This window comes from Arvicola amphibius, chromosome 3 (assembly GCF_903992535.2).
Source record: "Arvicola amphibius chromosome 3, mArvAmp1.2, whole genome shotgun sequence".
Taxonomy (NCBI): domain Eukaryota; kingdom Metazoa; phylum Chordata; class Mammalia; order Rodentia; family Cricetidae; genus Arvicola; species Arvicola amphibius.
This window is the reverse complement of record NC_052049.1, coordinates 187087819-187113911: the sequence shown is the minus strand read 5'-3', so window position 1 is coordinate 187113911 and position 26093 is coordinate 187087819. Positions and strand designations below refer to the sequence as shown.

General features: G+C 52.2%; 1 protein-coding gene across 1 annotated transcript in view; it reads right to left on the bottom strand.

Moving 5' to 3' along the window:
- The window catches only part of Vipr1 (vasoactive intestinal peptide receptor 1), a 30978-nt gene extending 16846 nt beyond the window's left edge, over positions 1-14132 (bottom strand). Inside the window, exons 1-2 of the mRNA XM_038322839.1 lie at positions 13946-14132; positions 2793-2898 (exon numbers count right to left, since the gene is read on the bottom strand). Of these exons, the coding sequence (XP_038178767.1) occupies positions 2793-2898; positions 13946-14023 (184 nt within the window). The 5' untranslated portion in view covers positions 14024-14132. The remainder of the gene's footprint in view (positions 1-2792; positions 2899-13945) is intronic.
- Positions 14133-26093: the final 11961 nt, after the last annotated feature.

Sequence of the window (26093 nt, the reverse complement as noted above, 5' to 3'; positions counted from 1 at the left end):
GGTTCTGTTAGAGACCATCATTGTTTAAAAACACAAGTATGCATCTTCTGAATTGTGTTCTATACTAGTAAAGGCAGCAGCGGAGATGTTCCCGTGAGACGCTGGGTACAGTGGAGCACATGGGCTCTTCACAGAGCTTGCATGCAAAGCATGCGATCTGGCTGGTGAGCATGCCAGGGGGAGTCTCTCGGGGGGTCTACAATTCCTCTGGACATCTCTCCTGAAGGAGGCTGTCTTTTGCAATGCTGCCAGCCCCAACGATTTGCTCAGGAAACCCAACCCCAGAGTCAAAGTCAATGCCAGCCGAGCCAAGCCCAGACCAGCCCAGGTCCGAAGGTTCCCAAGTTCCCAAGAAGGGGGCCTGGGAAGAGGAGGTGGAGGGATGCACCCACCTGGGAGAAGAGCCTCTGGACTCTCAGGGCTGCAATCATGTGGCAGCCAAGGAGGGGAGTGGAGGGGTGGGGGGGACCGCCTGGTGCTGCAGCAGTATCCGCAGTGAAGGCTAAGGAAGCCATCCAGAGTGAGCCTCTCTTCCTGTGGGCCGGCCACTTTAACATGAGCCCCATCTATCCTGAGCCCCATGGTTTGCTGCTTTGGCTGATGGTTCATCTTGGGCTCCTAGGAGGACGTACAGCAGCCCCCCAGGCTGGAAAACCTGCTCATGGTTTAGGACCTGTTTCAGTTAACATCAGCAAGCTCCAGGTCTGGAATGTCCCAACATTGTTTCAGTCTCTACATAAATAGCTTATATAACTGGTCCATTTCACAGATGAGGAAACGGAGGCAAAGTAGCAGGATGAGGTGTGGCATGCCGCTTGCCTATTCACACATTCCTCTCTTGGTTTTCAGGGCTTGGTAGCATTTCTCTGGGAAACTGGCTGCTGCTGGACTTTCTGTACCCAGGCTGACAGTGCTGGGCACACCCTGTTTTGCAGGCCAGCTATTGTGTCTGGGTCCCTGCCAGACCTCGAGCTTTCGAAGTTGCCAGCCTGAGCTGGGGGCGGGGGGGGGGGGGGGGGTGCTGGGCCCTGTGCTCAGCTTCACCAGAGGTGAGACAGAACAGAAGGGCACTGGGCTATGCCTTGTGGGCACTCTGCATTTGGCAGAGTGAACTGTGAACTGGTACCAGGCCCAGTTCATCAAGCAGACAAGGGACCTGAGGAAGTGAGACTCGTAGGCGTGCTGGTTAGGAAGCTCCTCACAGGGGGCAGCTCAGTGCTGGTTTGCTGGGGTGGCTGGGCTGGGAAGCATGGAGGAGTTGACACTCATGAAAATGCTTGGTTTCTCGAAATGACTTTGTGTCTGAGAAATGTGTGCCCATTCAGGGCTAAGATCCCAATAGGAAAACCAACTAAGAGGCTGGGAAGATGGATAGAGAGGCAGATAGGCACAAAGCCCCCAGTAAGTCAATTTTATATAATTTTCCATCCATAATGACACATACTTACATGTACTTCCAGACAGACTGACCCCATACACACATGCAAACATACATGAATGGGCATAGGAAGGCCACCACGTGAGTAGACATGGAGAGACACAGTGTACAGACCGAACACACACTGATGCACTTAGAAGCAGGCAGAGTGGCAGACTGGAGGGGCAGGAGCAGCCTCAGACAGACATGGGCCAGAGGTGCCCACCTGTGCCCACGCCAATGTGGACAGAGCCTCAGGAGCTGCCAGGGCAGACCTGAAATCTGTAACCTATGCCTGCCTTCTTCCAGATCCCGGGCTGATTACTGTGTTCAGGGCGTTGGCACTGCACGGGCACCCTGTGCCAGCGGTGACCTCATTGAATTCATGAGGGTGGCCATTTCCCATTCTGGGGACAGGTCTGAGCTGCAGTGGGGTGGGCTCTGGAGTCTGGGCTTTCCAGGTTTCCTACGCCATCTTGAGGCCTGCCGAGACCAGCCTGCAGTTGGCAGCATAGGGTGGGGCATATAGACAGTAGGTAGGTCAAGTCACCCGCTGACCCAGGCTTCAGTCTCAGGGCCACAGGAGTCAGGGGCCATCCTGCCATAAAGTGTGGTCCAGGCCAGGCCCATCTGTGAGACTACATAACCACACTCATGAGCACAGGGGGCCTTTGCACCAGGGTTAAGGAGGAACCTGAAAAGATTACAAAACAGCCTCAGAACGGTGCTGGGAGCCAGGAGTCAGCAGCAAGCTGGACAGGTGCTCCCTGCTCCTATTATGTAACAGTAAGCGCAGCCTGGGGAGATGACCCAGCATGGCAGCCCAGCTGACTTTCTGCCTCTGCCCCACCGCGCTGGCTCTCTCTCCCAACACAGCAAGCCTTGAGCCTCTCACCCTCTCAGCCCCTCTGCTTCCTTAGACCCTGCCCACCTTTCTACACTTGCCCAACCCTGGGCGAACACGCCAAGTAGACAGAGCCCTCGTTTGTCCTGATGGCCTCTGCAGGGTCTGACCAGTTGGTCTCATCTACACTCTAGGTAAGTTAGGGGTGCTCCCGTGGCAGGTGGGGAGAGGCACCTGACTCATCTCGGAAAGTCTCTACGGTCGAGTACACTAGATCTCCCCTCTTAAGTGGCCCAGCAGCCGTGGCTGGACCCTTAAGGGCAGACCTGTCTGTACTTTCAAAGCCGTGGTTTACCATGTTGTTCCCAGACAAGATCTGGGAACTTCCCAGACCTGGGTGGGGTCAGAAAAGCACTGAAGCCTTGTGGCCCTTCTGCTGTGTGTTCCCTGACTTCTCGGGCCCAGATCCTGACCCGACCACGCTTTGGACTGGGCTCGCGAGGGAACCCGGGACTCCACAACACGACTCACCTGTGGTTTCGTTCTCCAGCTGGGCCTCCTCCAGGCACTGCCTGCGCTCTATCTCAATCATCTGCAGGAACTCACACTCCTGCTGCGGGCTGGCTGCCCAGCTGCCCTGAGGACAAAGCAGACAGAGATGTCAGCCTCATCCGCAGACTTGAGGAGCAGGGGCCAGACCCAGGCCAGCCAAGGCTGAGCCGGTTCTCCTCCCAGGGATCTGAGCTCCATACTGGATGTTCACCGTAGCCCCAGACTGAACCCCCATCCTAGGTCCAGAGAGCCCTTATCCCAGCTCCAGTTTGCACCTCACAACAACCCCACACGACAGTACCTGATCCTGACCTGTGTGCCCCAAATTTTCTCACTGACCCCCAGGTTCTGCCTTGAGGACCCTCTCAGGTCTCTGCTCTGGAGCCATTCTTCTGCTCTAAGGACCCAGACTCTGGGGGAGACACAGCCCCAGGCAGAGGTCAAAGAGCCTTCCCCTAGACTCTCTGCTGATCATTAAGCTCTGCTACTCTGTCCCTGCTTCCGTCGCCCTTGCGTGGATAGTGCCATGCTAGTGATTCCCTGTTAGAGGAGGCTGGACACCAGCCTCGAGCTCCTGGGGCCAAGCCTGGGCAGAACGAAGGAGTCTGGCTGCATCTTTTCCTCCGTCTGTGGATCCTCTGTTCATTCCTGCTCATGAAGTTGGGACAGGGATACTGACCCTTCTCGCCCAGGCTTCACCATCTCCTTCACCACAGAAAAAGCTAAGGCAGATCCCACGAGGACCAGGGAGGTTTACGTAAGTAAGTGAGGCCATACAAGAAGTCCCAAGGCCCCACCAGCCCTCTGAACCTCTAGAAAGTCAGAGAGGGGTTGGAGAAGCCCTTGCGTTTCTCTTGGATGCCAGCATGTCCTGGCTCAGGATCAGGGTTGAGTGACAGGCAGCATGGCAAGTCATGGCACTGGGTTTGAGTGGTAGCTGCCTGGGATCAAGGGGAAAGCGGCAGGCCTTGAGGGTTTGTGGGTATGTAGAAGGTGAAGGCCTCTGTGGGGAAGCAATTGAATAGGACAGCTTGGCTCTGCCTCTGGCTTTAGGAAGTGGCCACCATGCCTGGCAATCCTCTGTTGGTCTCCTCATCCCAGTCTCCACGAGGGCCTGGGCAAAACTCCAGAGGGGGACCTAACAGTTGGTTTCCAGGTCTCCCTTTCATTGCTCTTACCCTGTACTCAGTCTCTGCATGGAGAATCGACATCAGTCAGTCCCCACTCCGCCCCCGACTCAGCCCTGTTGACGGAAGCCCAGTGAAACAATAGGACATGGGGCCTCCATTTACTTCATCCCTCCAAGGTGAACCCCTAGCCTGCAATATCGAAGCACACAGAACTCGAACAGTCAATACCGGCTCAGCACTCAGACGGCCAGGCTCTCTCCGCTACCATCCAGAGAGAGGTCTAAGCTGAGGCTTGGCCACTGTTTCCCTCCCACCCCAATAGGTTTCTCATTCCTATGAGCATCATCATTTCCCAGGCCACCAATGGTCCAGCTAGCGTTGTGTTTGTCCTAGTCCAGGTCCATGGGAAGACCGCCTCCTCCGCATGTCCCTGCCACCCAGACCTCACATACCGAACAAAGGTACCCAGTCAGCTGGAGTCCAGACACAGGCTGCTAAGACCTTTTCAACTTGACAAGGAGCACGGGGACTGGCACGGAGCATCGTTTGGCAGAACCATTGAAAGAAAGTGCAGCTTCAGGGAGACCCAGCATCTATGTGCCCTCTTAGGGATCATAAGCATCACCTCTTTTAGCCAGAATGCTTGTAGTGGTAAAGCTTAGGGATCCGTGACTGGCTCATCCTCAGGTGTGGGGAGTGGGGTAGTCAGGAAGTTGGAACGGGCCAGCCAGCTGTTCCACTTTGTTTGCCTAGGGGCACACAGCGTCTCATTGTTACCCTCCCAGGCCCAGTCTGCCAACAGCTGGATGCCTTTGGAGTTTTGGCCTCATCCACGCGACTCTCGGGGGTTCTCCTCACATTCTCACCTGTCACACTGAGATGTGACATGAGGGCGGGATGGGACATGTGGCTGCCTGCTGTGTCTGTGAACAAGCCTACTCACAAGCTTTCCTGTTGAAGGAGGCCGCTTGTTGGTGCCCAGCTAGTTCAGTCGGTAGAGCAGAGCATGAGACTCTTAATCTCAGGGTCATGGGTTCAGGCCCCACGTTGGGTGCCAATTTGCTATAATGAGGAGGCCACTTGTTCATTTCCTGGCTGCCCAGCCCCTAAATAATTACACGGAAACTATATTATTTAAATCACTGTTTGGCCCATCAGCTCTAGTTTCTTATTTGCTAACTCTTACATCATAGTTTAACCTATCTCCATTAATCTGTGCATCACCATGAGGCCGTGGCCTACCAGCAAAGTTTCAACACGTCTGTCTCTGGCAGTAGCTCCATGGCTTCTCCCGACTTTGTCTCCTTTCTCCCAGCATTCAGTTTAGTTTTCCCCACCTACCTCTATTCCCTGTGCAGGCCTGAGACAGTTTTTTTTTTTTTTATTAACCAATGGTATTCACATCATACAGAGGGGAATCCCCCATCACTTTCCCTTCCTCTGGTGCCAGGGTCTTATTAGAGAACCCCAGCCCCATCACTGCTCCTGGTGAACCCTCTTGGTGAGGATTGGAGTGACACCAAGACTTAAGGCAGCCAGCATTCCCGGCCTCAGTGCCTGGCACCTGGCCCAAACCAGGCTTCTCTGAGCCAGAAGGCTCACACTCCTGGGAGTTTGGATTAAGCTAGGAGGCAAGTAGGTTTAATTTTCCCCACTGAATTGGAAAAACCTCAAAAGAGCAGAGGCTGGGGCTTCTGTGGTAATCTTGTTGACAAACAGAACATGAAGATGAGGCCTCTGAGGGGAGTGGCAGGATGGAGACAGAGAAAATCCAGAGCTGTTTGACAGTGGAGGCAGGCTATGTTTGAAACCAGATCTTCCCACAACAAGAGCCAATAGTTTTGTTTATGGTTTAAGCTAGTTAATTTTCCTATCTCAGGAACCCAAAGTGCCCATTCTTGCAGTCTGAGGACAGAACAATGGCTGTCCCTCACTCTTGGGGTCTTCTTAAACCAGAGCAATGGCCAAAAAGATTTCCAAGTGGTGTTCCATATTTGTGTGTGCATATGGGCACATGCACAAATATATAAATGTGTTCATAGAGGCCAGAGATAACCCACAGTATTGTTCCTCAGACACAGTCCACCTTATTTTTTGAAACAGGGGTTCTCATTGGCCTAGAATGTGCCAAACAAGCTGGACTGTCAGACCCCCCAGCACTAAGATTTCAAGTTCCTGCCAGTCACCCAGTTTTTTATCCCTCCCTCCCTCCCTCCCTCCCTCCCTCCCTCCCTCCCTCCCTCCCTCCCTCCCACCTTCCCTCCCTTCCTTCTTTTATTCCCTCTGTTTCTTCCTTTATTTTCAACATCAGCTCCAGGGATCTAACTCAAGTATTTGTGCTTGCAAGGCAAACAGGTTACCAACAACCATCTCTTCAGATATTTCAAGGCAAACAGGTTACCAACAACCATCTCTTCCAATATTCTGAGGCAAACAGGTTACCAACAACCATCTCTTCAGATATTTCAATGCAAACAGGTTACCAACAACCATCTCTCCAGATATTCATTCCTTTTTGAGTCACTGTGGGACACTTAGTTCTTAGCCACTTCTGCCTGCTACTCTTTAATAAAATTCTGGCTGACACCACGCAACTGCCCCTCCAGAAGTACTGCCTCCGAGCATGGTTTTGAGTCAGAAAGAGGAGAGGGCATGGATCCAGGATCCCCCAGGGAGATCTGGAATCCTGGACAGCTGTGAACCATGAAGAGGTATGCATCCAGTAGCTAAACTGTCTTTGCCAAAATTTAGTTGAATAAAACACCACTGTCTGGAAGAATGTGGAGGAAATAGTGACCCAGAGAGGGACCTGAAGTCACCCAGCAAGTCACATCCTCATATAGGACCCAAGTCTTTGACCTTAGTCTGTGTAGCCTCAATCTTTTGCCAGAGATTGGCCTTTGGTCATCTGGTCAACCACAGCCCTTGGGAGGACAGAGCCAGGGCAGTTCCCTTTGGCCCTTATCGCCGAGGAATTCAGGCAGACCTTGGACTTCCTCTCTCATTTGTTTCCTTTTTCTAAACATCCTCTTTATCCTTCTGGACTCCAGACATATAGTGGACATTGGAAAATTCCCTAGACAAATATAGCCAAGTTTTCAGATCACTGGACAAGCTCCAGGGTGGGATCTAGGTGGACAGTGGGTATCAGGGTGGGTCACAGAGAGAGTTTATACAGAACGAGGAAAGACTTGACAATCAGGGGTGGAGTCAGCATCCTAGGGTACACACAGGCCGTGAGAAGTAAAAGCACCACCATGTTCGAGGTTGCAGGAAGCCTTGACTGTGAAGAGTCACAGAAGGGAAGCAGGGATAGACCTGGGAAGGGCCTTGAATGTCAGTTCTGAAGTGTGACTCCTAGGCTATGCGAGACCCTCAAAGATGTGGTTCAGAAGGATGAGGGTAGGGGACACACACTTTGCAAAGACCTGTCATATTATAGGTGGCTGGATACTGGGGAACAAGAGTGTTTTGGGAGATAGGTGACCGCTGAGGGAGTTGGACCAAGTCAGGAAGAGTGTGCTGTCTGCAGAATTCTAAGCACGAGGAATCACTATGAATGACTTGTGCTGTTGTGACCTGTTCCAGAATCTGGGACTGTCAGAAGAGGTAAGGAGTCAGCAGTAGTTGGTAGGACACTCTGAGGGGTCCCATTTAATATCTTCCCTATTGCATTAGCCCCAGACAGAAATTATCATACATACTAAGATTTGTTTAATTCCTCCCACCCCTGAACCTGATCACATAATGACAGGCATCGAGGGAAACTGAGGACCTGGGAGAGGAGACGCTCTGCAGAGGACTAAAGGGCTCATCTCATTGGTGATGGCATGAGAAACCCCAATAGGAAAGTGAAGCAATTTGACTTGTGTGGTTGCTACACCAACACACACAAACACACACAAACACACACAGAGATACACACACAGAGATACAGAGACACACACAGACACACACATAGCACATAGAGACAGAGATACAGAGACACACACACAGAGACACAGACACACACAGAGATACAGAGACACACACAGACACAGAGATACAGAGACACACACACAGACACACACAGACACACACTCACACACACACACATCCCAATGTGATGAACTGCCACTTCAGAGCTGTACATTTTTCTAATTAAAAAAATATTTGCAGGTATTGGACAGAGCACGGCATAGCCACAGCCCCTGAGGAAGAAGCAGGGGTGAGGAGGTGGTAGAGCCTTGTGAAGACCACAAGATCAGACTGTTGGTCATTACTTGGGTGGGTGACTGGGTGATTTACCCAGGCACATCTGCACAAAGAGTATAACAAAGACATTAAGTTCACACTTCTCCTGACTCAGTCTACCTCACAGCGGCCACCTGTTCCCCAAAAGACTCTTGTTCCCAAGGGCACAGTAGATCATGTTGGGCTTCACAGGTCAAGGACACCACCCTCACAGCAGGGGACTGCAGAAAGCAGGGCAGTTATTAGGAAAGTCCTAGCCCCGTCCCATGCCAGGCTGGGCCTGCTCCTGGCATAATGCATGTCTGATTTCTTTCTCCTTCTTTGTATTTTCATGCCTCTTTCTCAGGAACGTGGGAATGTGAGCCTTCCCTCTCGGCTAATCCACATTTTATGAATCATGGCTCCTCTTGAGGACAGCTGCACTCTCGAGAGTGAAAAAAGAGAGAGAGAGAGAGAGAGAGAGAGAGAGAGAGAGAGAGAGAGAGAGAGAAGAGAGGGAGGGAGGAGGGGAAGGAGGAGGAGGAGGAGGAAAATGAGCTATCAGGGTGCAGAGTTGTGTTTTGGGGGTTCCAGGAGGTTGTAGGGATGCCCCATCAGTGAAGTGTTTGTGGTGGAAGCATGAGGACCCGAGTTTGGATGCTCAGCACCCACATAAAAGCCACCTTGTACATGGTGTACATCTGGCTGGCTAGTCTAGGCATTTACCCAGGAAAACAAAATATGTGCTCCACACAAACTTTTCTGTCAATGTATATGGCCACTTAATTACAATTGCCCCAAACTGGAAGCCTCTGCCCCCTGACTGCTAAGATTCTAAGTATGTATCACCATACCCAGCTCGCTTTAATCTCTCTCTCTCTCTCTCTCTCTCTCTCTCTCTCTCTCTCTCTCTCTCTATCTATCTCTCTGTCTCTCTCTCTCTCTGTCACTCTCTCTCTCTCTGTCTCTCTCTCTCTCACACACACACAAGCTGTCTCTTCCCTGTTGTCCTGGACACCCCTGGTGAAGAGGACCCTGGGTCTGTGGATGCTGCTGGTATCAATACTCCCTGCAGAATGCTCAACACCAGCTACTCAAGGAGCCCGAGGCTGCAAGTCTTCAATTTACAGATGGCAGCCTGTGGAATCTTCCCCTCCTCCAGTGCCCTGTTTTGCAGGAAGAACTTGTTTTGAAGGTGGCTAGGAGGAGGCGCTTCCTGAGAGATGCGGATCTTAGTACCTTCAACCACATAAGACAGACTGCATAGAGGGCGGTCCTGCCCGTGCTCACTGCCAAGGCACCTCACTCTTACCCCAAATGCCTGCCAGCTGACTGTCTGACCCCATCAGTCAGGCAGAGGAGTCACTGCAATAGGTCAACCCTCTGAGATGTCACTGTTCACCTTATTGTGCCTAAGTGTGGTTGGAGAACATTTAAATATTGGATTAGAGGGAAACTAGCATGCATATCGTGTTAGGTGTGACCAGAACATCATGGTTATATAGTCAAGTGGTCTTTGATTTTAGAGATGCATTTGGAACCAGGGTTGAAGTTCAATATTCTTCTAATTGACTTAAATATACTTTAGCCAAAATAAACAAGTGGTGTAAAAATTAAACATTGAAGTGACTCAATGTCAAACCTGAGGGATATTTGTATGTTCATTATACTATTCTTTTACAAAGATTTAAAAATGTTTTATGTGTATGTGTGTGTATCTTAGCATCTGTATGCACATAACATATCTGTAGGCTCCCAAGGAGGGCACAAGAGGGTGTTGGATGCCCTGGAACTGGAGCTATGGGTGGTTGTGAGTATACGGATATGGGTCCTCTGTAGCAAACCAGTGTGCTGCTCTCAGCCACTGAGTGTAACAGAGAGAATCCTGCTGAGCCAGAGAATCCTGCTGAGCCAGGCGCCCATTGGAGCGTTAGCAAGGAACCCTTGCTAGCCGTGAACTCCTGCTGGGCCATACCTGGCCTAGCTCTGGAGTCAGCACCCAGCCCCTAATCCATCCTTTGTGCTACAGATACCTTTTGATGTCTGAAACTTAGTTAGAGGAAACACTAAAACCATGGTACCTCATAAACCAGGTATTCGCACTTGGCATTGTAATTTTGGAAGCTTCGTTCAGTTCCTTTAGAGATATTTCAGAAATCAACTAGCTAAAGTGTAAACACAGGGAACAATAAAAATGCCAGGAGGCAAAAGGAAAGCACCTCGGTGCACCGAGACTGAGTCCCTGCAGCCACAAAGGCCAAGTTCATTCTCAAGTGTCTGAGCGTTCATTTCACAGACCTGCATGAACCCACATATGCGCCACATTACACGCGACAACAACAACGGAGCCACTTCTCCAGTCCCTTATTATGCTAATCTTATAGTCATTCGTTTGTGCGTTCATGCATTTATTTGTTTATTTGTCCGAGGCAAGTTCTCACCGAGGCTGCTCTTGAACTCAGCCCTTCTGCCTCAGTCTCTTGAGTGCTGGAATTACAGGCATGAGCCACCGCTTACGGCTTTATCATAATAGTCTTTCTACTTGTTTATGTTTGAATCATTTTACAGTAAAAGTATATAAAAAAAACCCCAAAACCTGTCCGTGTAGTAGACAGATGAAACTCTTCTCTTCAGGCCCTGCTGAGAAGCAGGAGAGTTTCCATGCACTGAGGCTCTCCCTTGTACCATGCGGGGACTGCAGAGGGAAGGGCAAAGTCCGAGAAGCTGAGAAAAGGCAAAGGCTCATTTCAGTCCCCAGCCTCCAACCCTCACCCGTGACCCAAGCAGCCACACTGAAGGGGTCGCTAATGGCGGGAGGGTGGCGGGGAGAGGCTGGTGAGGTAACACAAATCAGATTGCCATCAGGCTCCCTCACTGTGAGATGTCCCGCCTCCTCTGAGAGGCCTTGTCACCTCCTGAAGACACCTCATGAGGACACGCCACCCACTCCACGGATCTTGCCTGCCTTGGATAAAGGTCCAAGCTCAGAGATCAAGGAGCAGGGATGACCTAGCTGTCACATGGGCCACACAATATCTTGACTACCTTTTCTTCCTTCAGAGTTCACACAGGGCTGTCTGGACACCCAGCTCTCTCTCACCTGAGACCTGTGGCTCAGAGAAGATCAGGCCCCAGTTAGAGAGTGGGGCTAGCTCCAGCCCAGTCTGGTCTTTCCAATTCTCCTCCACACTAGGCCAAGGGTTCTCTTTTCTCTTCAGGGATGAGGAAACCATGTCCTTCTGTGGAGATTAAATATGTTTCCCAAGCCAACCAGCCATGGCAGTGGGGGTAGGGCAGAGTCTAAGGCTCTTGTCCTAAGCTGTGACCCCCATGCAAGCTACAGAAGCCTCAGAGGAGGCTAGACTCCAGGATGCAGAGGTATAAACCTCTAGCAAGTTCTGTCTTTCAGTGTGGCCCTGGGAGTCCTGAGCAGGCATAACTGAGGTTGTCTCTCTATTCCTCAAGGTAGCCTGGCCCAGAAGCCACCATATTTCCTGAAGTTCACAGTACAATCTGCTGAGGCCAGAGGCCTGGGCAGTAGAGGGAAGACCCTGGAAAGGCTGGTAGTAGTGGCCAAGAAGGTCTCAGTGCTGTGGGAATTCTTTCTGCCAATAGGACTGGTGAGGTGTGACCTTCGGAAGCAGGTGGCTTCCACCTGTCTGCGGAACACTCAGAGAAGCCAGCCTTGCCCTTTGTTCCGGCCGTCCAGGTTCTAATGGAAACTGGGGACTGGGTGCTCTCTACCTTCTGGGGCCGGGCTAGCAAAGCCTGTGTTCAGAGTTTGCATCTGAAGAAGGTCGGCCATGGAGCCAAACTTCAGGGCATTGCCTTGCTTCTTCCAAGGGGGATTCCCTGTCTGTCCGTCTGTCACAGCAGCCCTGTCCCTCAGTTCTAAGAGGTAGTGCCATGCAGGTCACTGTGCAGGTTCCTGGTTGTGCCATGCTCCTGCAGTGGAGACTCTTGCAAGGTAGGACCTCAGACTGTCTGTAGTCTGAGTGTCCCCACTGGCCTGGCACTGGGTGACTGTCTGCTGCCCAAGGGGGCAGGAGCTATGGAAGGCCTTGGGACATACTTCACTTCCTCTTTAGAGACACAGTGGAGGTTTTCTTTTCTTTCCTTTTTTTTTTTTTTTTTTTGGCTTCCCCGTTCAAAGATTTCCCTTCCCAGGCCAAGGCAGGGCCCCATAAACAGCGTGATAAGGCTCTGTGCCTTCAATGTGAACTCTGCAGCTGCCATTTTATGGCTCTGATAACATATCCCCCCCAAGTCCGGCTGGAGCAGGAACATTGGGTGCCCATTCCAGGAGGGAGCAAGTAAGGACAGCAAGGCAGGAACTGGGACCCTCCTCCATACCACGCTAAGCTCCTTCCCCCTCTTTTGTGGGTCATGGTTTGACCTGGCCTAAGAGGACAGTGAGTCTGACGCCACACGAGGGGCAGAACTGCTCAGGTGGGGAGGCTAGTGGACCGAAAGGATGGGGTCAGCGTGGGACCCCATCAGAAGCAAACAGGAGGAGGAACGGGAGTCGGTGCTGAATGAGAAAGACCTTGGAAGATAGGAAGGAAGGTACTGGAGGGCTGGGCTCAAGCTGTGTCTAGATGGAGGGCACCTGGAAACCTCCAGTGGCCCAAGGACCCCTGGCTCATCCAAAATGAATGGGAGAAGCTGGGAGCCAGGGCTGGGAGAGCTGGAGAACTGCTGGTGTGTAGCCTGCAGACGGTGACACTGAGGACCAGCGTTAGATGGAGCTTGGCGTCTGGGAGGTGGGACTGTGAGCTAGAGGAAGGGGACAATGCCTGCTAATGCCAGGGCATGAACTTTCCCAGGTTAGGGTGTGCCAGACACTGGCGCGGTGGAAACAGACTCATCCTGAATCCGGAGGCCATGGTAAAGGAGGTAACCATGGGAGAGAACCCACTAGGTGACCAGATTCCCCACCCTCCTCCAAGTCACCTGCTGTTTCCAGACCAGAATCCACCAGGGAAAAGACTGTCCACAGGCTGGGAGTAAAGGGAGCAAAGGGAACCAAGTATGGCTGGCAAGGGCTGGCATGGCTCCTGTGGCCTCATTTTGTCCTGCTGTAAAATGGGCAGACTGAGTCTTGCGGTCTTCCTTCCTCTCAGAGGAGGTGACCCAGCATCTACCTGTGATGTGACCCTGGTGAGCCATTCACAGCCACCCACATATCTGTGTGGGAGGAAGAGGAGGTCAGAGGCAGAGCAAGGCCCTCTGCTTTCCCCAGCACATGCCTGTCCCTGCCACCAACTCCCACCTTCCTATAGTCAGAGGAGGTAGAGTGGAAGGAGAGTCCTGTCATCAATAAGATCGCAACGACCCCTTCCTAGGCCATAGGCAAGGACGGTGTATTTGCTGTTCTGTCTTCATATCCCACAAGTTCACAAAATGCCCAGAGACGCTTCCAGACCCTCACAGCCTCCTTCCCACCTCACAGTCTACCGGATCTCCCATTTCACCCGATCCCGCCGCCCACAGCTCTCCTCTTCCATGCACCCGCACAGGCACTCCTCACAAAGCAAAGCAAGTTCGGGGCTCCCTCTCGCCCTCAGCCTCTCCCCGCTGCCTGGATGGCCTCGAGGTTAGCGCTCTAGGCTGCTCTGGGAGGGACCCGGTGCCATCGAGCTCCCACGCCTCTGGGCTAGATCCGGTCCCGGGTGGAGAGGAAGATGAGAACCGCGCTCTTGCTGCCCCCCGATGGCCAGATGGCCCCAGATCCTCCGTCCGGGCAGCTCCCTTATTCCCGGGGCTCCCGGTGGAGGGGTGCACACTCACCGCGGGTCCGAGGACGCAGGCGAGGGCTCCTGCCAGCACGCAGAACCAGCGGGCAGGCGGTGCGCTCGAAGGGCGCATGGTTCGCCCTGAGCCCGCCGCAGGCGGCCGGAGCGGCTGCGGGGTCTGGGGCCGATCCAGCACGGTAGAGTGGCGCGGGCCGGCGGCCCTGGCGCTAAGAGGAGCAGCTCCGGGCCCTGGGAGGGCGGCAGGGGCTCGTCTGACGGGCGGCAGGGTTACCCAATGGCGCGGCGGAGGCGGGGGCTCGACGCAGGTAGGGGGCGGAGCCTGGGTGCACCGGGGCGTGAACGCGGAGTCCCGCTAGTGGTGTGTGTCGTCTGGAGCTGCCGCTCGCCTAGTCCTAGCGGCTCCGTTGCGGGGACGCTGGGCTCGACACCGCCCAGTGTTCCCCGCGCCTGCACCTTCTCTCCTAACACAGGCCGCACCCTCGGCCCCCCTACCCCCGCCCCCGGCAGCGTGCTCCTCCGGTCGTCTGTTCCAGGGGGTGGGGGTGGAGGGGAGCGGCCACCTCCCTGGTTCCCACGCCCGCGCGCAGCCCAGATTCCTGGACCATAAGGGCCGCAGCTTTTCGGGGCTACACACTGGGTTCCAGTGGGGTCCGGCGGATCACACTGCTGGAGCTGTCTATGACAAGGGAGAAGCCGAGGTACGCTCAGCCGGAGTCGGGGAGCCCTGACTCGGGGTTCATCCATGCTCCCTAGGGTCAGGCAGGGCGTCGTGGCCCTTCACACAGTGCATTCAAGGGTGGATTCGTTTCGGCCCATGTTCCTCGCGAGGAACGCGGAGTCGACGTTCCAGGACCGAAGCTTGTACCTGTTTGCGGGCCCAGACTGCCCACGGACCCTTCTTCCTGAGTCTGAGGTCCCCAGGAACTAGGACCAGGGTGTTAATGCCCCACGCTGCGTCTCCAAGATCGCGCCGGCCGGCGGCGAGTGATCTGAGACTGCACTCCCTCCTACGCTTGTCTTTCGAGCTCGGATGCATAGGGCTCGGAGCTCTCTGCGCGCGACTTAATAGGGAACCAGTGAAGACGGCTGGTCTCCTTTCCGAGAGCGCGAGTGGTGACAGTGAGAACGTGGTGGTGGTGGTGTGTGGCGGGGGATTGATGGCGCGGTGGGATAGAAGGAGGGAGGAGGGGCAGAGCTTGGTGCTGAGATGGAGAGAGCCGCGTGTCCCTGCGCTCCAAGAGGAGAGTGCGCTCTGCTTGAAGCAGGTCCGTCTTCTGGCGCTTTCTGGCCAGCAGGGGCGCGGGAATTTCCCGAGGACTCGCTGGCCTTCCCAACCTGTAATGTGGGAAACTAGGGCTGTGGGCGTGGCCTTGACGTTGGTTACAGAAAAGTCTGAAAGCGACCCCTGGCCTTCATCCATTTCTGCTGACTGGGTGGAGCTTTCCCCTCCTTCCCCTCCTCCCCTACAACTGTCCACAGCACCTCCCTTGCTCTCCCGCTACTTTATGAGTCCCTGATTCTGAGCCAGGCCTCTTTTACACATAGAGATAAGAGGAAGCAGGGGGCGTTGCCTGCAGTTTCTGATTCCTGATAGAGAATGGGCTACCTGGACACAGGCTGTTCCTTTTCCAGATGTGGGGATGTCAGAGGAGGGAGCTGTTCAGTAAGTAGTTCTAAAGTTTCAGCATCAAGACTTCAGGAAACACTGTGAGCTCAGAATTTGGTTCGCCTCTCCTTGTGGCCCCCAGTACCCTCCTCTCAGGCCTTGGGCCCCTGACGGGGCAGTGGAGTCTTATCAGCTCTTGAAGTGGTATTCTCAAATCTTAAATGTGAATGGTAGGCCTGTGGAGCTTTGTTTCTCAGCCCTGCCCATTCCCACATGTCACCTCTGCAGCTGCAGGATGCTGATTTCCAGTACATGACTGTGATCCCAGCTCTTTAGAGGCTGAGGCAGAAGAATTGCAGATTTCAGGCCAGCCTGAGCAAAATGTTGCACCACTTCACCTTATGGCCCTGCTAGCTTTTTCTTGCTCTCTGTGGGCAAGGATGTTGGGGGCTTTAGGGTACCTGGAGGGGAGTGGGGACTGGAAGGTGGGAGGGAACCAGACCCCATTTTGCCCTGTGACCCTCACAGGATAGATGAGGCAAGTGGGTGGAAGGGGAGAGCCCCAGTGGTAATGGCTGTCCTCTTAGGGTAGGGGTTGGAGGGCTGATGCCAGGCTGCAGCTGAGAGGGCAGGCAGGATCTCCTGGGGTCTTCCCAGCCCAACCCCAGGAGAAGAAAGTGGCTCAGGGAGAATAGTTTTCCTTCCGGTTCTCTGTCAGGAAAGCCACTCTTGTTTCTTTCTGGATTGTTCCCTGGGGGAATTCATCCTTCCTTACCATCAAAGGACACAAGACACATTCAGAAATAAAAGGAGCAAAACACAGGGCCTTAAAACCTCAATTAAAACCTACCAACCACTCCACTCCTAAAACTCCCTGTAGGCTACGAAACCACGTGCCAACTTCTGGCTGTTAAATCCTGTGTCCCGAGATATTGGGAGGTCAACCATGGGCTTACTCTTGGGGAGCTTTGTGGAATCTGAGGAGGGCACCTGTTGTTTACCTCGGCAATAGAAAGGCTTCAGGAGGGAAGGGGAATTTAGAAGCAGAGGTGGAGGCAGATGGACCTCCTGAGGCCGAGGGAGCAGGCGCCTGTGGTGGTGGGTGTAATTACCTTCCCCACCATGGCCTGAAGAGTCCCTGTATGTATTGTCTGCCTTTGCTCCACGAATCTAGGTTGGAACAGTTGCACAGAGTGCCTGAACCATGGTCTGTTCCCATTCCTGAAGCTCTTGCTAGGCAGATCCATTCTGGATCCCTGCAACCTGTTCCCAGATTTTGGCTCAGCCCCTTACCTCCCTTCTAGTTGCCAGAATCACAGGGGTACAGCAGATTCGGGGAGTGGGAGAAAGGAGACAGTCACTTGCCATTCCCCGTGACAACGAGCTCAGCGGAAAGAATGTACAGTTATTCATCAGAGCCTGTCTGGCTTGCAGCCCGATGCATCCCTGTGGCGTGTGCCACCCTCGCCTCCTCCGGGCTGGCAGCCACCTCTCAGGATGCCTTAGTCAGTGCCTTGTGCCTGGCTGATGAATCAGTGGGAAGGAGGTTCTGGTGAACGGTGAGGGCAGCCGTGAAACACGGAGCATCCTTGACCCGCTTGACGGGGGGCTAAGTCAAGGCCAGCGACAAACACAGCCTGGGTAGTGGCTGCTCCTGGGTTCACCAGCACATCCACCCCATTGTTGTCTGGATGGAGGCCACTTTACCGTCCCTGAAAGGGACAAGTAGCTTCAGGTCTGTACCAGTGGAGGCTGCTGGCAGCTGCTCCCACCTCCTCGGTGCACCCCTTCTTTGGGGAGTTAGACCTTTCTGAATGCCAAAGTATTTCAACTCCATGTGTAGCCCAGAGTGGGGCAGTGAGGCCTGTGAGCAGATGTTTAAAGGGCATTCCTTGTGTGCCTTCTGTAACAGCATGGATGTCCATTCATTCATTCATTCATTCATTCGTTCACTCACCTCTCATGCAGCATCGTGCCTGGCTCTGTGATGAGGCTTGTCACTGATGAAAACATGCATTGTGCCCTCTGAGGACCCTAGCATTGCTTCAGCAGAAGACAGGGGATCCTGAAGAGGCCCTGAAGCCCCACCTAGGAGCAAAGCTAATGAAACCTAGGATAGGAAAATCCTGGTAATGACTGGTGGGTGTAGCAGTGAAACCTGGGCCCAGCCTGAAATAGTCACCCTCGATCCTGAAGCCTGTGGTGCAGAGCTCTCGGGCGGGCTGGCTCCATCACGTGCATCATCTTAGGTGGTTGAAGGAGCGATACTGAGATGGAGGTGGGAGAGTGGAAGTTCACTGAATGCAGGGTTCAAGGAAGGCAGGGTGAGATCCTCAGGCCCTACCAGAGAGATGAAGCTCAAAGGCTCCCTCTCTGCTCCGCACCCTCGACAGGGTCTCATGAAGCCCAGGCTGGCCTTGAACTTGCTATGTAGCTGAGGATGCCTTTGACTTATGATCCTTCTCCTTCCACATCCTGAGTGCTAGGATTATGGGAAGACTGGGATCATGAGTGCTGGGATTTGGGGCATGCTGTGATTATGGGTTTTGAGATTATGGGAAGGGCCTGAATTATGGGTGCTGGGATTATGGCCAGGCCTGGATTATGGGTGCTTGGATTATGGGTGCTGGGACTATGGGCAGGCCTGGATTGTGGGTGCTGGGATTATGGGCGGGCCTGGATTATGGGTGCTTGGATTATGGGTACTGGGATTATGGGAAGGACCTGAATTATGGGTGCTGGGACTATGGGTAGGCCTGGATTATGGGTGTTGGGATTACAGGCAGGCCGGGATTATGGGTGTTGGCACTATGGGAAGGCCTGGATTATGGGTGCTGGAGACTGAGCCCAGAGCACTGTGCATGCTGGATAAGCACCCTACTCATTAAGATGCACCCCAGTCCTACAGGCTCTTCCTGCACGAAGCCCAAACAATGTGCCTCTAGGCCCACAGAGAGAACACGGAGGCATGGGATTTTGCAGGAAATGAGGAGGAGACCTTGGCCCTATGTGAACAGAGGTATAGCTTGAGAACTCCTTTCCCCCAAACCCAGGAGTCCCCAGTCCTTCCTCAGACCCCTGGGCATGGGGTTCTTGGTGTAGGAGTATGGGGAGTCTGGAGGGAGGGGCTGCCCCTCACATTCACTCTCCAGTGCTAACCTAAATTCTTCCTCCTATTTACTTTCCCTGCCCAGAATTCCCGCCTATACTCCCTCCCTCGCTATTGGTCATTCAGCTTTTAATTAGACCAATCAGGTGCCTTAGGCAGGCAAGGTAAACAGCAACACATCTTTATATAATTAAACAAATGAAACACATCTTTACATAGTTAAACAAATATTCCACAACATAAACAAATGCAATCCATCTTTACATAGTGAAATATTCCACAGCATAAGTGTGCACATACAAGTATATGTGTCCGCCTGCAGTGCCCATAGGGTGACTATTGCTTGAGGAAACACCACGATCTGAGGCTGGGGCAGGTGACCAGGACAACAGGCAGTGCCAGGCTGTCTCTCAGCTCATTTCCCACCCCAGGAGAGCTCACACACACACACACACACACACACACACACACACACGCACGCACACACACACACACACACACACACACACACACACACACACACACCCTTTCCCAGCCTTGTGGTCCTGTGAGCTATTGTACAGGTGCCCTTGGGCAGAGATTCTGGAGGGGATGGGACGAAACATGCATGGAGTTTCAACAGCATAATTAATGTCACCAGAGATTAATGACTGTTAAAAATTTGTAGTTGTCCACTGGGGAAATGGAAATCCCCATGTGATTCCTAAATAGTCAAGAGGAGGGGGAAGAGGAGAGAGAGGATGCAGAGGAAGATGACGAGGGGAAGGGAGGAGAAAGGGGAGAGAGAAGAAGAGAGAAAGGAGGAGAAAAAAGCAGATGAGGAGAGAAAGAAGCAGGGTGACTCCAGCAGTCCAATAAAGACATCATGGGAGGGCTAACAAGGACTACACTGACTACAGCTGCATGCTATCAGAGATTAGGGATGGTTTTGAGTTTTAATCAGCACATACAATGTGAATGACTGAGAACCTAAGATGGAAAAGTGATTTTAAACTGTTAGATAGGGTTCTGAGGGGAACACAATCAATAAAATGTGGTTATATTTTATAAGAGGTGATTTACTAGAATGGCTTACATTATAGGGGCTGGATAACCTAACAATGGCGGTCCTCGAGCTGCCGAGGTTAAGAACTTGTAGCCTCTCATCCCAGAGGCTCAGTGTCCCCGTCCAGTGCTGAAAGGCCAAGGGCTCCCCGGAGAGTCAGAGAGTAGCTACAGGTTGGAATCTGGAAGCTGAACCCTGATGTTGGCGGAGGAGGGAGGCAACTACAGGAGGTGCGCTTGCTCAGGGACACTACCTGCTTCTCAGAGCTCTGAGCTGCCTGTTCCAAGATGCCTCTCTCTTCAGGTCAATCCTTTCTGGAAACATCCTCACAAACATACCCAGAGGCATGTCTCCTAGGTGATGGGCATTAATCAGAATTAACCATCACAAGAAAAATTCGTGTTGTTAGAACATTCAGTCTATCAAGTAGGTGTAATAACCCTAAACATCTAGCCAATAGCACAGAGATATGTAAAATGGCTGAACAAACTGTCAGTCTATAATTATGGAAATTATGGAAAGACCTGGGAGTTTTCACTCAGCAGACTATTCGGCAAGCAGAGTGAGTCAAAGTCACATCCATAGGTCGAGTTATATCTAATGAAAATACACTGTTGGGCGGCCAAGGCAGGAGGCAGAGAGAGATAATATCAGTTCCTGAGGTAAAATTTAAACCTCAACATAATCAGCATAAACCCAACTCTTACAGACACATGAATATGTGTAGCAAGGTATAAAAAGTGTCCCGGTATTGTGGGACATTTGTTTAACTATGTGAAGATGTGTTGCTGTTTACCTTGCCTGCCTAAGGCACCTGATTGGTCTAATAAAAAGCTGAATGGCCAGTAGTGAGGGAGGGGGTATAGGCTGGACTTCTGGGCAGGGAGAAAAAGTAGGAAGAGGAATTGAGGTTCAGGGGAAGAACAGGCAGACACAGAAGAACTGGGAAAGTAGGACACACAGAATGAAAGAAAGTAAAAAGGCCTGAGGCAAAACCTAGATGATTAGAAACAGGTTAAATTAAGTTAAAAGAGCTAGTGGGACAAGCCTAGGCTAAGACCAAGCATTCTTAATTAATAATAAGTCTCCATGTCTTTATCTGGGAGCTGATTGGCGGCCCAAAGAAATTCCAATTACATCCCAGAATAGTAAACACCCAAGTCGTGTGAAGAATGGGTTCATTAGGTTTCAGTTGGTGGGTGAGAGGTGACAGGAATGTAGCAATGTAGCAGTTGCAACAATATCCACTGATTCTCTGACATTGTCTATAGTCAGAGAGGTCCACCCGGGGCTTAGCTGGATCAGCCAAGGTGTCAGCCAGAGCTATTTACAGGACTGGGGTCTTCTCCCAAGTTCATCCACGCCGTTGGCAGAACTCCATTATCTGCCTCTGTGCGACTCTCTTTAAAAAAGATCTGTGTCATTATTAGTTGTATGTGGTTGCATGTGTCTGTGTGTGGGTATGTGATGTGAGTTCAGGTGCCCATGGAAGCCAGAAGGGTCAGATTCCCCTGTGGCTGGAGCTGAAGGCAGGTGTCAGTAGCTTGATGTGGGTGCTGGAAGCCACAGTCTACCTCTGTAAGAGCATTCTGTGCTCTTACTCACCGAACGGTCTCTCCAGCCCTTGCCCCCCTTTGTCTGATGGCCACCAGCTAGGTTCATTATGAGGTCCTAGGGACTGACTTCAGGTCTTAGCCTGGCCTGCTCCATAGAATTTACTTCCTTTATTAGGTTGCTGTTTGAGTCACGGTCTCTCTCTATAGCGCAGGCTGGCTTTAAACTCTCAATCATTCTGTCTGAACTCCTAAGTGATAGATTGTGGTTCTTGGTGTTTGTTTTATATATGTATGTATGTATATAGACACACACACACACATGTGGCAGCTTTAAACCCTCTGCCTCTCCCTCTAAAACCTCTCTAAAGCAGGCTCCCCTGGGGCTGGCTACATAGCTCAATTGCTAAAGTACCCGACTAGCATGCATGATACCCTAGGTTTAATCCCCACCAGGTAAACATGGCATGGCGGGACAGGCATGCAATCCTAGCACGTGGCAGGTGGAATCAGGAGAATCAAGGCTTCAAGGTAAATAGGGAATTTCGGTCCAGTCTGGATTTCATGAGACCCCCATATCTACCCCCCTAAAAAAATCAAGAAAACCAAGAAAATCTCACCTGATGAAGTCAGGACACCCATGCCCAAAGGGAAAAGGATAACACAGGACAGGGAGTTGTGGGCAGGAATCTTGGTGCTACCTGAGAACTCTGCCAGCTGCAGCAAGAATAGATTAATTCACAACTAAAACCACTAGGTAAGAAACAACAAATTAAACACAAAGAAAGAGGGAAGGAGTTAGTGAAGATCAAACAGAAAGTGGGGGAGACAATATCAAATGAACGCTCTTTCCTCTTGATCAGAGACGGCTAGAGTCTGACGACCAGAAATAAGAACAGAAGCCAACAAGCACAGGACGCAGCCCCAGGAAGAGAGCGTGTTAGCGCGACTGTCACCCCAATGTCTAGGTGAAGTGAACACTTACGGAGAAATGTGAATGATTAAGGTTACTTCTAAAAAAGATACTGGGCTCAGGTTGCTTTATAGAGAATCTTATAAATCTTCATAGATAATTCTCTCTCTTTCTCGGTTTTTAAAGACAGGGTTTCTCTGTGTAGCTATGAACTCACGGAGATCCGCCTGCCTCAGCTTTCCAAGTGCTGATATTAAAAGCAGATGCCACCAGCAGCTGCACAGGTAATTCTTATCAAACCAAACTCCAGAGATGCTATGAGCCAGCAGCATTTCCTGGCATACTCTGCAAGGTGCTATAATGCTTATATCAAAGCAAGAAGCCAGGTATGTTGGCAGGCCTCCAGTCCAGTGCTTTGGAGGCTGTGGCAGGAAGGTGGTCAGCTTAAAATTAGTCTAGGCTATACAGCAAGGCTGTCTCAGATAGAAAGAAAAAGTGTGGTCCCATTCACATAGCCTTCCAGCCTGTGTTTAATTCCTGAAAAACCTGCAATAGAGGAGAGAACTGACTCCCCAAAATTGTTCTCTGACCTCTACACATGAACCCTGGCATGCACCAGCCTTCACCCCATCGCACCTTGAATATACATGCATGTATGCACACAAGCATTCATCACACATGCACACATACATACACATATGCATGTGTGTGCTTGCACGCGCACGTGCGCGCGCGCACACACACACACCAATAATAAATCAAGGGAGACACCAACCAACCTCAATTTCTAGTGTCTATGCTCATGTCCATGTGTATGTGCACTCATGCCCACATACATGCACACATGAACACATACATGCATGCACACACACTCCTGCATACATGCATGCACACACACGCATATGCGTACACATACACCAATAAAAAATTGAGGAAGATACCAACACACCTTGGGTTCTAGCCTTTATGCTCATGCCCATATGTATATGTGCACTCACTCACACATACATGCACACATGAACACACACACACATCACCAGCTGTGGAACAAGGATTCACAAAATGGGCCATAGAAAGGGTTCAGATTCGTACAAGTAAGTGACCACTGTATTCTCCCAGTACTGAGGTGGGCTCTGAGATGGACCAGGCCTGTGGTTTGAGGACTGACAGTCAGCACAGCCCTGGAATATAAGAGAGCCTATCTCCTGACCCTTTGTCCTCCACCCCAGCCACAGGAACTTCCTAATGGCCTCTCGGGTCCTGTGGCCCTGACTGTGGGCATAGTGAAATGTTCTGTCTTTCTGTCTCATGATCTGACTTCCTGCTGATCCCAGTACTCTGCCCTGGGAACATGGGGCCTCCCTTGCTGGAGGCAAGACTATTGGATCCCAAGGTCCTCTGGAGAGTGGCATCGTCCTGGCTAGCCTCCCCAGGTACTGAGGTAGGCTGGTCAGTTCTCAGGATGACGTGGTCTGTAGGAACCAGACTTTGGCATAGCCCAAGACCCAGTCTCCCTCATGTCCTTCCTTCATGGGGACAGGGGGAGTTGTGTTGCTCCGCAGAGTGAATGTGAGATCAGGGCTTGTCTTCATTTTCTAGAGTTCAAATTCATTTTAACTTCATCCACTCATTACATTACCAAAAAAACCCCCCAACTTCAGCCTTTTTTGGTCCCTGAGTAGTTTGCACTGGGAATGGAAACCTGTTTGTCCTTTCCATGGCTGGTGTCAAGACCTGTGTTAGCCCAGCAGTAAGGTCCTAGCAGGAATAGAAATGGGCACTCTGGGCCTGAGAATCATGGGGAGGCTGAGGACTAGTGTCCTCCTGCTGCTGACTTCCTCAGGGGCTGGTGCTGCTCAAGAGAGACAACCTGGGAATCGCAGAGAAGCTGCCCATCACCACTAGGCTTGGCACTCCAAAACAGATGTCTGGGCAGGAAGCGTCACGAGCCACTTCTGCCTCTCTCCAGCTGCCGTCTTCCCCTGTGGTAGCCAACAGGACCATCACCTGCTGCTGCAAAGCTGGGCCCTACGAGCCACCCCATATCCCCGACTCTCCTTAGGCTGGTCTGAAGGGATACTACCTGCAGCAAGGAGAGAAAAGGTCCAGGGGGCCTGGAGTGGTGGGCATCCGAGGTCTCACACTGGAGTTGGGTGGGGTTACCTGCCAGAGACTGGGAGTCAGGCCTGGAAGATGGCGGGAGGCAGAAGGAGGAAGATGAGAAGTAGCACTGGGAAGGAAGAGGCTGAGCAGAGGATGAAAACTTGGGAGGGAAAAGAAGGAACAGGCATCAGGGAGGGAGGAGGAAGCTGTGCTGAAGCAAGGAGCAAGGGGCTGACTTCTCTGCCGCCTTCTTTCTGCTCTGTGTCCTGCCCAGCTTTCCTTTATCTCCCTTGTCTGCGCCTCTACATTCTAAGAACCTCAGGCTTCTTCCTGGGGCTCCAGTTTGCAATCTCAATACTGGATTGAGTATTCCTATTGATTCGTGTGTGTGTGTGTGTGTGTGTGTGTGTGTGCGTGTGTGTGTGTTCAGAATCAAGGCTGCAGTGAAATCACTTTAAACAATGTGTGAGCCAGACACACCTCGGATTCATGACACATTTGATTTTGACATCGTGTTTGGTCTCTGCAATGTTTGACACATAACTTCCGACCCACCACAGTCCGCTCTGTGACCTGTGTGGGTCTGCGACTCACTGTCTCGGGAGCTCAGGAGCTCTGCCTGCAGAGAGAACTGGTGAGCGGTTGGCACCAAGCCGCCCCAGGCCAAATGCTGCGATTGCTTCACGGCTTTCGATCTATAGTCAGTATTTAATTTTTATTTCTCCTTCCCATGGATTGTTTGTTTAAATTAGCTCTGCACCTCTTCATCTCATGCATCCACCGCCAGCGGTCGGAAGTTGGCTGGCTGCCTCTCTGTGGTGTTGGTTAACATTTCTTTCATTGGTTTTTGTTTTCAGGGTCTCCCTTTTTCTGAGGTCTCTAATGCTGCCCCAGCTCAGGGGACCCCTCCTGTCTAGCCCCTCCTTCTGGTCTTCAGTGCTCTTTTTACCAGGACTCCCCCCATCCCGGGGGGAGGAGCTCACAGTCTCACCCTAACTCAGCTCTGACAGGTCTGTCTGGGAGGACACCTGCCCCGTGAGGTTCTGAACGGGATCCATGCCATACCTCGAGGAAGACTGAGGGCTTTCCACTGGGGATGACAGCCCAGAGGGACTGTCAGAAGGAGTGAAGAAGCATGAAAAATGTGGCTTGGGAGTTTCCCTCAGCTTCACTCTCTCTCTGGCTGGCCCATGACCAAGCCTTTTTCATGATTGCCAGCTAATCCCCAGGTCCAATCCAGGCCTCCACCCCACCACTCTAAGTTCACTTCTGACCCTAGCCTGACCCTTGACCTGATTTCAGGCTCCAATTCAGGTGGACCCCTGATCCAGAGAGAGCCTTTCAGTTCCCATTGACCCATGATCCCAGAACCACACCTGTCTGTGATCCTTCTACCCTCCCTAACTTCCTACCCCCGTACCCTGACTGCAGCCCAGCCACATGCCTGGTACGGGATCAGCTGGTTTCTGGCAGGCAGTAACTGAGCCTGAGCCCACCTTGCCTAGAGGGTACTAACACCTCCAGAAAGAAAGTCCCCGGGGCACCTAGGGGCAATTCTTACTGCCTTTTCTCCAGCTATCTGTTCTGCCTCTGTGGCTCCAACCAAGCGAGCTCTGCCTACCTGGTAATGGCCCTGTCGGCCAGATGCCAGGAGAGGGAGAAACTAGCCGGACCAGCCTGCACCTCTGTTTGCACAGGTCTTGGTAAAAATAGCCCAGTCTACGCACACCTCTGTCATTTCCTCCCTGACCTGGATGGTGCCCCAGGCCCAAGACACTTGCCAGCTGTTCCTGCCCTGAAGCTTGTTTTTGCCTGGAACAGGACAGGGCCCAGAGGGACAGGGCAGTGGCCTC